This window comes from Episyrphus balteatus, chromosome 2, assembly GCF_945859705.1.
Source record: "Episyrphus balteatus chromosome 2, idEpiBalt1.1, whole genome shotgun sequence".
Lineage (NCBI taxonomy): Eukaryota > Metazoa > Arthropoda > Insecta > Diptera > Syrphidae > Episyrphus > Episyrphus balteatus.
The window spans coordinates 100,986,573-101,001,270 of NC_079135.1; the positions used below are offsets into that span (position 1 = coordinate 100,986,573).

Below are 14,698 nucleotides of genomic sequence, written 5' to 3' on the forward strand. Positions count from 1 at the left end.
AACTCAGTTTTGATCCATGGAAGTCGGTTTTGTTTTTTTTTTTTATACAAATGATTACATTGGCCAACAATTTTCAACTTTTAAAAATTTTCCAGACAGATTTATATCTAATTTTATAGATTTGAGTTATATTGGTTTCTTTCTAGCAGCTCTAGTTTTTGAAATATTTAATTTTTCAATTTTTTTGGGGGGAATCTATTATATATATTAAAGTTTGGTTTTGTGTACGTTCGCTAACCGGCCACACCGACTGACTTATTTTCTTAATTTTTTTTTTAAATCAAAGAGGCATAAGAGGTAAGGGTAACACGACATTGAAAAAAGAGGCTATTTTCTAAACGGTAAGTCGTAAAGAGTTGACTTTTTTTTTAAATGATAGACAAATTTATTCAATAGTTAAAAAAGGTATTGAAAAAATTCAAAAAAATTTCAAAACCAAGTTGTGAAGGTTTTTTTGCAGTCATAGACCTTCGGCAAAAGACTAATTACATGTACGCAAAATTTTGCACAGAAATTTGAGTTACACCATGAGAAAGATATTTAAAAAAAAAAAATTAGGGGTCTAAAACGGATTTTTTTCATAAGCCCTGTATTTTGAAATAAAAATTTTTGAAAAACAACCTAATTTTTAGATACATTTTTGAGAAGTCTTTTATTTTTTTGGAATTTTTAAAAGTTTGCAAAAAATCTCAAACTTATAGGAAATATAGGTTTTAATCATGCGCATGCATGAGTATTTTGCATAAAGTTTAAAAGTTAATATTTTTAAACTCATTTTATGAACTTTTCAAGTTTTGATCCTCTTTTTCATTTGAAAATTAACTAATTACAGAGTCAAAAATTAGAAATAAATACAAGAGAAATGGCGGAACGAAGTCCGCCGGGTCAGCTATGAATGAATACTATCATACTAAAACTTTCTTCAACTTCAAGGAAATACTATTTAAAACCAATTAACATATCAACTTCGTTGAAGCAATCGCAAATCAAATCTCAACAGAGATCATTGGCAATTTTAGAAAACAAAACCAAAAATAGGTTATTAGCAAATGAATATTTCCTTGAAGTTGAAGAAAGTTTTCTTTTTAAACCCTCTTCAAAGTATTCATTTTCAAAATCAAGTGTCGTTGAAGCGTTTTTTGTGGAGTTCTGGACGAATTCCGGAATCAGTCCAAATTCTCTACACTTAAGTGGGAAAATTAATGTATTTTTATTTTTAACATGACTCACCCCAATTCTGCTATGGGTTTTTAAATTCATACATACTTCTAATCCATATTTAAACGTAATATAATTGTATATAATAATTATCAAATGATAAAAAAAGTTTTTATGTTTTGAAATTTCGATGATTGAAAACGTCTTTTTCAAGACATTTTCCTTTTTTGAGTTTTGAAATATATTAACATAACCAAGAAATCAAACAAGAATAAAAAGAAATCCATTGATATAAAAGCTTTAAGATAAGTATAAATTTTATTTATAATAGCAATTTTTAGAAATATTTTTCTTAGATCCTGAAGAAGATTGTAACCACAATCGAAACGTCGATCGAGAACTAGGTAAAAAATATATATTCAAATCAGACCTGTAGCCGACAAAAAAGAACAAAATATTTAGTAAAATGCTTATGATAAATCTTTTTGGCCGAATACTATAACCACTTCCCTTGAGATTCGTTTCACTGCTTAAATCAATAAGTTCAAGGACGTTTACTCTTGTCAGGTCTGTCTAGGTTAAGGAATTTGTACTTTAAACTTACTTTTTTGAAATTTTGTACTTTTGTACAAACATAATGTACATTTATATCAAGTTATGACTTCGTAGAAAAAAAAACTATTGGGATAACAATAAGATACATATGACATTGTGATGACAGAGAATGCAAAAAAGTAAGTCCAAGTCCATTTGTCTATCTGTATAAGGAGGTACAGGCAAAAATATGGACCGATCAACATCAAATTTTTATGTAGTGTTGTTTTGTTAACTCTCCAGAGATTTTATTAAAATTAATTTTTCAAAGTCAAAAGTAACGATAGGTACCTCGCATATTTTGAAAAATTTTTATGGGAAAATTCAAGGTTGAAAAGTTTTTTTCGAAAATCAGTATTTACGGTAGGTACATGTATAGAACCGTGAAAATGACTATAATAACCAATTCAATTTCAACGAACTTCTTAGTACAAAAACATTATTTGTATAATTTTAGCATAAATCAAAAATAAAATTAAAAAAAAAAAAAATTATTTGGGAAATCAAATATATGAAAATGGGGCAATATTTTTGAAATTATGGTTGTTGATCAAAAATAACTAAAAAATGATAAGATCATTAAAAAATGGCTAACGATTTTTTTTTTTACTAAAAATGCATCATTTTCTGAATTAAATTTGTTTATAAAAGTTTGAAAAAAGGTGGTAGGGCATTGTGAACGTTCTGTGGCCATCAATAAAACTAGTGTCAGAAAAAAAACTATTCTAGAAACCCTGCTTCTGAAGCTTTAAATTGCAACGGATTGGTAAATGGAACTTGCTTATACGAGTACGATGTAGCATGCACAAGAAAATAAAATGCACCGCGAAGATGAAAGAAGAAAATAAGAATTAATTTTATTTTTAACAAAGAATTTCAAAATAAATTGTTAAAACAGGTTAAAATTAATTTTATATAATTATTTCAAGACCGTTTAAAATGATTTTTTACCAGAAATTAAAGTTTCCAATTACTTTGTGTTCATTTACTGCACACATATGTAAGTAATTATAGAAATTTTGTTTTTATAAATTAAAATTTTTAAACAATTTTTTCAAAAAATTAAAAATAAATAAAAAACTTAATTTCAGCCGCTCGTTTCCAATTTAATTGAAATTTTAGTTTAAAAATCCAAAAATGTGTATTTCGAAAATTAATTTTATTACATTCTAGTACCTACCTACCCAAGAACCTTAATTATAATTATTTTTTTGTAAGAATATAAATTAAATTTCAGTTGAGCAATTTGATTCCTTAGCTTTGGAATCCAAAAGCTTTTTTTTTTTCTTAACGCTAAACTATCAAAAATATTAGTAAGTATTGTTAACCATAATTTGATTTGTTAACTCTAACATCGATTTAGACATGACTAGAAATTGTTTCAGTTATAAACAACTCAACTTAAGATGAAATACATTAACATTTTAATAAAATAAATGATGTCGTTCACAAAAATAGATACATTTTTTCCATCCATATTTCGCAATATTTGTTTTGTTGTTGTTGGGTAAATTATTTATGCCACACACTTGGCCAAGACTTAATCGTGTGGATGAATGTCCTTGTTGAAGCATTTAATTAATCCCACACCAGACTATTACCTCTTTTATCCACTATTCCTGTGCAATCTACATGTACATTGTACACATGCCTACCCAGTACATAGTATAAATGCAATTAGACACCTGGGTTAGTGTTGGCATAGTATAGCAATGATTCTGGGTGGTGTTGGTCTGGTCAGTATAAATACACACAATCAAACGGTTAGTTAGTGGCTGGTTTTATTAGTCGATGTTGGAGTCTATGACAAAGAAAAAAAAACAAGAAAAATCATTAAAGCAAGGATACAAAGGCACACAATGTAGGATACCGACCGACTGACAACGATAAAGATGATAATGATGATGTTGGTGGAATTGGGTCAATGAATGTGCTAGTATAAAAATGGTTGCTAGGCAAAGTAGTTATGGTGTGTACACAGCATACAAGTGTTCTCTTCTATTTCTGCATCTTCCACAATTGATACTGACACTTCTTGATACAGTCAAGTTGATTGTTTGTCAAGCTGAGTGTTTAAAAGTTTAACAGCCTGTCACTGATGTGACATTTTATAAAAACAACAAATTAAAAAAAAAAGTAGTCATTCCTTTTTATTAACAATTAAGTAAATGGAGAATTTGAATTATTTCCCTGTCAAAAGAGTTGAAGTATAATGTCCTTTTGCCATTTCATTATATCTGTAATGTAAAATGAAACAAGAACTTAATGATTCATTTTGTCTCGTCAGAGTTTATTAAAGGCCACGAAATTTACTATACAGTGTTTCAGTTTAGTTTGAACAAAATAATTATATACATTTTTCTCATGGAAAAGGAAAAATTGTAGCAAATGTTAAAGTGGTGGTTTTTTTTTCATTAGACAACCCACTACTTATAATTTTGTACTTTTTTTGTTTTCAACCAACACGCAATAATTTTCGAGATTTGAATTCCCACTATTACATATATTATGAAAAATCTCAAAAATATGACTAGAAGAAAACATTCAGGATGCTGTTTTCCGTCAATTCCATTATAATCTTATCTCAAAGTGGCCAACGTTATTTTCAATTTAGGCTGTATTACTACCTATCCTTTTCTATTTTGTCTCCGAAAAAATTCCACTATTTCCTTCTTTTGTACCTTCACAGAGAAAAATATGACCCGCTAAAAACTAACAGATTGCCATATTGTTTTACCGTCCATACATTTCATAAGGAAATCTTATTAAAATCAACGATTAATAAGGTTTTTTTAAGGAGATTTCTTATTATTTTTATAGAGAAAATCTTATTAAAATTTGACTGAAAAGTTGATTTTTTTTGCAACATAGCAGTAGAACAAAAATCGCGATCGATATTTTCATGGCAGGTTGGTTCAGGTGGTAAGGTGGTAAGGTGGGCGACTAATGATTTGAAGTCTCCAGTTCGATTCCCAGCCTGGTCATGGTTTTTTTTATTTTTTTGCAGATTTTAAAACAATAAGGAAAACCCGATTGTTTTAATAAGGTTTCCTTCTTGGATGAAAACCATAGAGAAATCTTATTGTTTTTGTTCTATTTTATGTGGTCTATTTTTTTCTGTGTAGTCAAAATTTTATTTTTCGAATTATTGAAAATCGTTATGAAATACAAAAGCAAAAATTTCTATGTGATGATTTTTCCATGAAAAACTACTCTAGAAGGTAAATAAGGGATGTAGAAGTTCTACGGTGTTTTTCTCATTTAAAAATTCTATGAATCTCATGGCTTATATGATAAATTTAACGAAGAACGAAATAATGAAAATTATTTTTAATTTAAATGGTAAGGGTACGACAGATCTAACTGATGAGTCCACTGTCGTACCGGGGAGAAACGCTTTGGAGTTGAAGTCACTTGAACTTTAAAATTTTATGATAAATTTATTTCAAATCTTTTGCTAATATTTTAAAAAAAGCTTACAGTTATAAAAATTCTTTTGTTTTAATTCAAAAAAAAAATTGTTTTATTATTTTAAGTTTCCTGTAAAATAGTAGTATCTTTTTAGTCTTAAAAAAGCAATCCTCTCTCAACATTCCCAGCAATATCAAAGTATCACCACATCACAAATTCCAACATTTGTTCACACTGTGATATAATGAGATATTTGCATCCTATATCAATGTTTTCAACCAAAAAAAAAAAATACGTATACGCCACCGTTACCCAATGTAAATCGCTGGCTTTGAAATGAAAAAGTTCACCATTCATAAAAGTTCACAATATTTCCTTTTCAAAGACATTTCGCTTACAAAACTTCTATGTTTTAATTGTGTTAGGAGGAGATATCTTTGTCAAGATTTTTTACTTGCGATATTGGTACTATACTATATCAAGTTATGCATTCGTACAACAAAAATAATCGAGATAACAATTTTCCATGATATTGCAATGAATGCCAAAAAAGTGGGTATCGGAATTCCGTCTGTCCGTCTGTCAGTCTGTCTGTCTATAAACGAAGCTACAGCCTAAGCGGATGGATCGATTAAAATGTCAAACTTGGTATGTAGCGTTATTTGCCGACTCTCCAGTGGGCTTTTTGAAATTGATATTCTTGGACAAAAAATAACGGTATCTACTTGTCATATACCAATTTTAGTAAAGTTAAAATTTTTTTAAAACGGCTCCAACGATTTTGTTCAAAAAAAAAAATAAATCTAAGTTTTAAGACAAGTTCTATCTTTTAATGAAAAAACCTTTTTTTTTGAAAATCATTATGAACAGTACTTACCTACCATAGAACCATTTTTTTGAAATCCAATTTTCTCCGAAACTACTAATTCGATTTTAACAAAATTAATATAAGCTCTAATATAAGCTAAAAATAAAATTTTGAAAAAATATCAAGTTTTGGATTTAAGAAAAAAAATTTGAAAATATTGTTTTTTGAAAAATCAAATTTTCGAAAACGGGACATTGAATTTTTTTGACAATTTTGTTTTAGATGTTGATAAGTGATTTCTACAAATTTTATTTTACATAATTTTTCCAAGAAATTAAACAAAAAAAATTAGTTTAAAAAAAAACGGAATTAACGATTTTGAAATTTTTATTCTAAAATTACATCTTGTTTGATTTCAGATGTTGTTTTATTCCTGTGAAAAAAGATTTGGATGTGTTTTTTTTTTATTTTTATTTTTTGTTTTTATATCTATACAATTATTACATTTACTAAATTTCTATATAAAAAGTCCTAAAAATTCTAGCAACTTGAACCCTAAGAGCAAGTTCGTGCGACCCAGTCGTGCATTTTATTTAAATTAAAGTGGCTCCCACGATTACTATTCTGAGACTTATTATCTTTTTATTAAGTAAAATGATCAATGGTAATTTTGACCCTTTTCGATTTTCTTTAAAGTGCTCCACATAAAATACTGAATTATTGATGTTCATTTGTTTTTGAAGTTTGTATTATCAACAAACTATTTAGTTTTAAGAAATAATTTTTCTTTTCATCAAAGTGATGATCATACATTTAAAAACATTAATTCTTTCAGTACCGTAGAATGTATGTAACTAAGGGATGGGGCAATTCTACGTATTTGTTCGTATGAACAAATTCGTTGAATCTCATGTCTCATGTAAAAGAAAAAAAACTCTATCTCAATATAATTCTTTTTTTTTTTTTCAATTTAAAAGTTTTTATAATTTTTTTTTTCTCATTTTAAGTTTCTTTTAAAATAATACCCTTTGCCGTACCTACATATTATTTCAATCTTGAAAAAGAAATCCTCTTTCAACATTTCCAACAAAATATCACAGTAAGTATAACATCAGAAATTCCAACAAAAATATTATATTATACCTATACCTGCCCCAAGATTGCTTTGCTTCGTTTGCAATCGTATTATTTTTTTTTATATTTATAAACTTACTGTGATATAATAGGAGTAATTTTATAAGGCTTAGTTATGGGTTTGGTAAAATAATGTCAAATTTTAATCAAAATTGTTTTCAACAAAAAAAGAAATTGGTAGTATTGTGTTTGCATAGAAAAATTAACTGTCCGAAAAATTAATTTCATAAAAGAAAGTTAGTCAAAAAATATTATACGGAGCTTTAAAATTAAAAATTATTTTCACTAATTCTAAAAACCTTCCATGTTTAAGAGTTTTACGCGAAAACCCGATATTTTTGACATTTAAATTTCAATAATTTTTTTTTATTTTTAAAAAAATTGTCATACAGAATAAAAAGAAATAATAATCGACATTTTCAAAAAAAAGTCATTGACCTGTTTTCGAAAAATTGATTTTTCAAAAAAAAATGTTGATTTTTTGTATCAAAAATTATTTTTTTTACATTTTTTTAATTATAATGCATATTGAGATTACCTACTTAAACTTTTTTGTAAAAAAATTTTCGTTGAAATCGGTTACGTCGTTTATTGTAAAGTAAGACATCAAGAAAACGGTGCTATAGCATATAACTGTCCAAAAAATATTTGTTTTATATCAAAATAGACCCTATTTTCAACAGTAGCTTCCTACATGTACTTTTTTAATCAAAATGGTTCAAGTCGTTTTTTAATGAAAATGATTGTTCAACAAACACTTGGAGTTTTTACACTTGCAAAATTCAACTCTTGGCCACCATTTTAGATTTTAGTTTTTTTTTTAAACACTTTCTTTGTATTGGCCTTATAAAATAAATGTTTGAAGAAATAAATATAGAAAATTAGATTTTCTACATTTTATGCTATGACAAATTTTTTATTATTGCCGATACATATCCTTCTGTAGGCACACCTCTTTTTTGCGAATTTGGTTTATACTTTTTCATGGCGCTAGAACTTTTTTCGGTCTCACTATTTTATGGAGAATCATATATGAAATTGATGTAGAATTTTCCGAGGAATTCGAATACTGTATTCACAATTCCAAAAAAATGTATTTTCACCCTTATAAAGACACTTTTCTGTGACCACTTTTCATTTTAGTCCTGCCAAATTCGCACCCGTATGCCGACAGAGGTATATTAAGAAAGGTCGATGAATTTGAAAATTATTTTTAAATCCTTAAATACTTTTAAAAATTTAAGACGTATTATACAAATTTAAAATTTAATATTTTCCTTTCAATACTATCCGAGATATTTGGAAGAAAAACCAAAATCCAAGATGGTGGCCAATAGTTGAATTTTGCAAGTGCAAAAACTCGAGGTGAGCAAGTACATCCAACCAAATTGTGGCCTTAATAAATAATAAAAACTTTTCAAGATTGAATTTGAGAAGAAAAAAAACTTTCTTCGAATAACCCTAACCTTTTTTTTTTTCTTTTCTTACTAAAAAGCTTACTGAAAACTGATTTGTTGAGATGAGGGTGAAGAAATATGGATTTGGGTTTGGGGTTTCTTTATTCAATAATTCTTCTCTTTGTTTTGTTAAAATTCATTCATTCATTCATTTCATATCATCATGATATTTTTCAAGCAACATAATAATGTTCTTTTTTGAAATGAATACAAAGTGGACATTATTATATTCATGTGAGGAGTTTTAAAGAAATTATATTTTGTTGAAGTGGAATTTTTCAGCTCTCTTATAACTTTTTCAGTAAAAATTGATTTTTCACATTGAGCACGTAACATCTTAATTTTTTGACAGTAATGTGGCCAAAATGAAAAAGTGGAATGAAGCATTGTGCGTGCTCATATTACAATGGCCTCATTACTAACAAAAGGAGCCTATTCTAATGCAAGAAGTGGCTGTAACCTATATTTTTTTCGTCCTTCAAAATTGTACATATGATTTCATATTCTACCAAGGTTTGCAGGAGTAATTTTCTCAATCTCATTATGAGATATAGTCTGAAGATTTGTTGATAAAAAAAAAAAAATAAACTAATGTCTTTTATTGTTGTTATTATAAACTTTCAGGACTCATTGAGACTGGATTCATAAGTGTTGAAGACCAGCTGGTGGATTTTAGCACAAACAGACCAATCGAGGTAAGTGTTGTATTTTGTGAATGTTCTTTTTCTATATGTAACCCATAAATTAAGTGTATCTGATATCAAATCAAAACAATCTCTGTTAGCAAAAGTCATTACATATTTATACTTTCCTTTCTGTGTGCGGGATACAAAGTTAAATGTTTTGAAATTTGTCTTCAAGAACTTCTATTTATTGGCATTCTGCTACTTAAAATATAGAATACATAATTAAAAATATGCAAATTCTGTGTAGTTGTAGCTACATTCGTTTTCAATTTCATCAAAAAGTTAGAATGGGTTACATTTTGTTGCAACAAAAGTTTTATTGTGTGAACTTATTTTGTGGAATTCAAAGTTTGTAACAACGTTTGTTGAAACAATTTTTTTTGGTGAAATAGTTTTTTTTTTATAGAGAAATAATAAAACAAATGACTGGGATATATTTCCTTATATTTGATATTTTAATGTTATTTTTTTTTAACAAATAAATACAAAATAGGACAAGAGAAAGGGTTGTAAAATTACCAGTTAACAAATTAAATGCACAACTGGGTCGAACTTATTTGCTCTTGTGCAAAAAAAAAAAACAAGCAACAATAACACTGGTTAACAAAATTAAACTTTTTTTTTGTTGCCGAAACAAAAAATTCTCAAACAATTTTTCTTATACAAAAGAATAAGGTCCGAAGAACTCAAAAAAACATTTTATTGCATTTTCTAACGGTAATATCTCAAAAAACGGGAAGTCAGAAACGACTAATCATCAAAAACGGGAGCTGATTAGTTGTTTCTGACTTCGGATTCAAGTTCGGCACACCGAAAACCTTTAGAAAAGTATATTTTTGTTTCGGCAACAAAACCCTTGTAAACCAGTGTAATAATTGGATGTTTTAAGGAATTTGATAAGAAATTAAAAAAAAAAAAAAACAAAATAGTTCACATAATTATGTAGCGTTTTAACCACAAAATGAAGTTAGTAAGTCATTTGATTTTGATTGAAAAAGAAATAGGTAGAAAAGAATTTAATTTTATATGTATAAACATTTTCTAATATTAAAAAAAAAAATCGTGTGCCATAAAATTTTATCAACACTTTAAAAGAAAATTTCAAAAACAGTCATCAACCCCTTTTAAAAATTATTTTTCTAAAAAACAATTAAAGTATTTTAAAAAAATATCTGTTACTTATGCAATTTTACCACGGTTTTTGGGTTAATTTTTTATAAAACGCTCTAAAACTAATTTTAAAAGTTTCTGATCACAAAATCGGCGGTGCAGGAACATAGATTCATAGGACATAAGTCTACAATGAACTTCTGTCCCAATTCAATGATGACCTATATTTTCAAATTTGTTTTATTTTGAAAATCAATTTTTCAAAAAAAAAAACTTCCGCTTAACAGCAGACTAGTTTTAAAAAAGGTACAATACATCAGTTGTTTATTAAGATATATTTTTCCAAAACTTTTTTACGTAAAAACGTTAAGCGTTATGTGAATTAATAGCTATTAAAAATTTAGAAAACATATTAAATATACATAGTTTTATAAGGAATTTCATAAGAAATGCAAAATAATATGAAATTTGTTTTTATAATTTCTTAAACAGCGTTTTAAGTGATCACAAAACGAAATTTGCCATTTGATTTCTTGCATGAAAAAGGAATTTTTAGATACAAAATTTTTAAAACCGACAGAGACCTATTTTTAAATATTAATTTTTAAATAAAATTAGTGTTTAATTTTTATAAAAAATTATTGTTCAACAATCAAAAACGATTTTTCAAAAAACAAAAACCATCAACCCATTTTCAAAAAATTGATTTTCAAAATAAAATTTTTTTGGTTTTTTTGTTTGCTTTAATACAAAAATGTGTTTTTATAAGATTTAATATTGCGGTTACTCAAACAATTCTGTACCTACTTATACATTTTTTTTTTTTTTTTTAGTTTGTACATGGGGATTTCTAGAATCAATCAAAAATAACGGTTTACAAATAATTTTAGAATAGTATCAAAACTCTTTTCAAAATCGTACCTGATCCTTTTTTTGAGTTACAGGCATTTTACATATATACACGCGGGAGGGCATTTGGGAAAAAAAATTTAAACAAAAAACAAAAGCACATTATAATGTCCTATACCTTTTTGGAAAGCTAAAATATACTCCTTGAATTTGATGTTTATATGGAGTTGATTGAGTACATAGTTTTTGAGAAATTTAATTTTAAAGTTATTATTTTAGAAAAAAATATTTTTTTTTCTTTCAGTTTATTTTATTCAATTGTTTTTAATAAAGGGTACAATTTTGTTATACAAATCAATGCTCTCATTGATTTTAAGTCAAAAATAAAAAACCGCATGTTTAAAAGTATCTTAGTTTTCGAGATTTAAGGAAAAATGTATCTTTTCTCCACATTTTTTTAGCTTTTTTTAATTTTTTTTTTTTTTCAAATAAAAAATTAGCCTCAAATAAAATGGAAAAAAGGTCACTGTAACACGATGCTGATCAGGACGTCTTCTTTTTTTAAATTAACGCGAAAAGTCAACATGGATTCATGAAAAATGGCTCTCACGATGAAAATCGAGAAAAGGTTTTGTGGTCAATGAGGACCTTAGCTGTCATGAAATCTATGTAATGTGGGATGTTTTTCGGTTATACGTAACATTATAACTCTTAACTTTCAAAAATAGTCCTGAAAAATAACTTAAAAAAATATAAAAATGAAAAAAAAAAATACAAAACTATAAAAATGGCAAAAAAAAACATTTACAAAAAACAGCAAAAGTGAACAAAAAAAAACCTCAAAAAAGGAGCAAAATACCACTTCGTTCTTGGGGTTGATTCTGAGTTACACTAAGTTTGATTAGAACTTACAAATCTGTTCATTAAATAACCATTATACAAATTTTTCCTTAGGAACAAATAAAACAAATATAAAAGTTCCTATCTTTTTTCCCATTTTTGAAAAACTAGGATAGTTATTTGCATCTATTTTTAAGGATTTGACTAAAAACTTAATAGAACATTCAATTTTGAAAACTTATACCTTGTAATTCAAATTTAAAAAAAAATTAACTTAAATACAAAAAATTATTTTTTTTTTTTAATTTTGACTTTGAAATTAAATTTCTCAAAAACTATTTACTCAATCAACTTCAAATAATCATCAAATGCAAGGAGTGTATTTTAGCTTTCCAAAAAGGTATAGGACATTATAATGTGCTTTTGTTTTTTGTTTAAATTTTTTTTCCCAAATGCCCTCCCACGTGTATATATGTAAAATGTCTGTAACTCAAAAAAGGGATCAGGTACGATTTTGAAATTTACAAATTTGCAATCCTGAGATCATTTTGAACAAATCTACATCATTACTTTTGGGGTTCATTTTTATAAAACCTGCCGCGTTTTCAAGACCACCGTGTATAACCTTATTTACTGTGTTGAGCCGTTTAAAAAAAAAAAACCTGTTAACTACTAAATTTAAAGAAAAAAGCTCCAACGGCTAAGGCTTTAGCTTGAGATTCATACAGACAGATAGACTTAATTTTTAGTTAAATTTTTTTACGAATTCTAATTTTACACTTGGTAAAATATTTGTTGTTGTTGAAGATTTTTTTTTTTTACTTTGTTCGATAGAAGTTTATTTTTGACAAAAATCGTTGAAAACTTAATTTTTGAGGAAATTTATTTTTAAAATTTGTTAAACTTCTTTTTTTTACCTCAAATTGCGTCAATTTACTAATAATTCAAAAATAACTATAAATATTCAAAAAAATAACATAACTACCAATTTAAAAATAAAAATTCTAGGAAATCAACTTTTCTCATTTAAATTTATTTTTATTTGTTTGAATTACTTAGCTACCAAAATTATATAATGTACATTGATTTAGAAAATTATAAAAAATTGTTATATTAACAAATAAAGATTTCAAAATAAGAATAATAAAAACATTTCATCAAATAAATTACACCTACAAGCCAAAACATAACTAACAACGAACTTTTCCTAACAAAATTTCACAGAATATTTCCAACCCATTGCAGTATCCATAATTATGTATAATGTGGGAAAAACATTTAATTTTTCAACAAATACCAAATAGCAAATTTAATTTTTTTATTCTCAAAAAACCATTTAATAAAAGAACAAAAAATCTTCTTACAACTGCCAATGGTTTCTCAAATTAAAAAAAAAAAATAATAATAATAAAAAAAAACATATTTCTTTACCCCAGATGGGACTCGAACCCACAATCCCCGGCTTAGGAGGCCGATGCCGTATCCATTGGGCCACTGGGGCAGTTGCCACTATGTGCTCAAAGTTAACACAACAAGTATTCTCCATCAAAGCTCCTATAAAAGTCCCCCACATAAAAATGAATATTGGATGAATTTATATTTAGAAATTCATTTCTGTATCCCACTCATGTGTTGGTGGGTGGAATTTTTATATCAAATACTTGAACTTTTATAATAATTTTATGGAATATTATAGGTGTTGAACTTTTTTTTTTGTTTGAAAAAAAATGTACCTACTTTATATTTTTTTTTGTTATTTGAGATAAAAAAGTTTAATCGTCTCGAATGAATACATTTTCAGTTAAATTCAATTTCGATAGATATTCAAATGATTTAATTTATTTATTGATTTTTGTTTAGCCTTCTGTGACTAGTTTAGATGAAATATCTATTTGTGATTCTAATTTTAATTAGATGCAAACAATCGGTTTGGATTTTTATTCATAAAAGATTAAGTTAACGCCCCAGTGGCCCAATGGATACGGCATCGGCCTCCTAAGCCGGGGATTGTGGGTTCGAGTCCCATCTGGGGTAAAGTTTATCATTCTTTTTTTCAAACATAAAAAAAAGTTACTATAGATAGGAATAAAAAAAAAATAATATTGCGAGCTAAAAAAAATTCTCTCTTGTTTAACTAATGGACCATCATCATAACGCAGCTTCCGAGAAACGTGTAGACTATTTAAAAAACATAAAAGTGAATGTATATTCTCATAGTTTTATGGTTTACATTCAAAATTATCTCATAGAATACAACAAAAAAAAAAAAAAATAAATGCTATTACATTCTGTTGTATGTTACACACGTACGACAAAACCCATATTCGTGTGGTCTATTTTGAGGTTGTTTTCAGAAAAAGCCGCACAGATACGAGAGACGAGATAGCATGCATATTATTCAGATGGCTGTGTTATTGACTTTGAAGCTTGAATATTTGATAACACAAAAAAAAAAAGAACGTGATTCAATGGAAGGGTTTTATAGGTATGTTATAGGTATGTTGTATGTGATTGGAAGAGTGTTTTGTTTGAAATAACGTTGTAAAAAAAATAAAATTTTTTTTTTTCTACAAATGAAAGATATGATAATGTGTTTCAAATCACAGAGATTTTGTATTCCTGGAATGAATATAAAATACTTTTCCAGTGAT

The 14,698-nt window shown here is 26.9% G+C and overlaps 1 protein-coding gene and 2 non-coding genes across 5 annotated transcripts in view; 2 read left to right on the plus strand and 1 right to left on the minus strand.

Annotated features, from left to right (window-relative positions):
- Window positions 1-14,698, plus strand: part of LOC129911835 (otoferlin-like) — a 194,726-nt gene that overhangs the window by 117,751 nt on the left and 62,277 nt on the right. For all 3 annotated transcript variants that reach the window (XM_055989798.1, XM_055989799.1, XM_055989800.1), the window contains exon 5: window positions 9,187-9,257. In XM_055989798.1, the coding sequence (XP_055845773.1) occupies window positions 9,187-9,257 (71 nt within the window). The remainder of the gene's footprint in view (window positions 1-9,186; window positions 9,258-14,698) is intronic.
- Window positions 13,476-13,548, minus strand: Trnar-ccu (transfer RNA arginine (anticodon CCU)). The gene has a single exon. It is a non-coding gene; the product is annotated as a tRNA-Arg (tRNA).
- Trnar-ccu (transfer RNA arginine (anticodon CCU)) lies at window positions 14,009-14,081 on the plus strand. The gene has a single exon. It is a non-coding gene; the product is annotated as a tRNA-Arg (tRNA).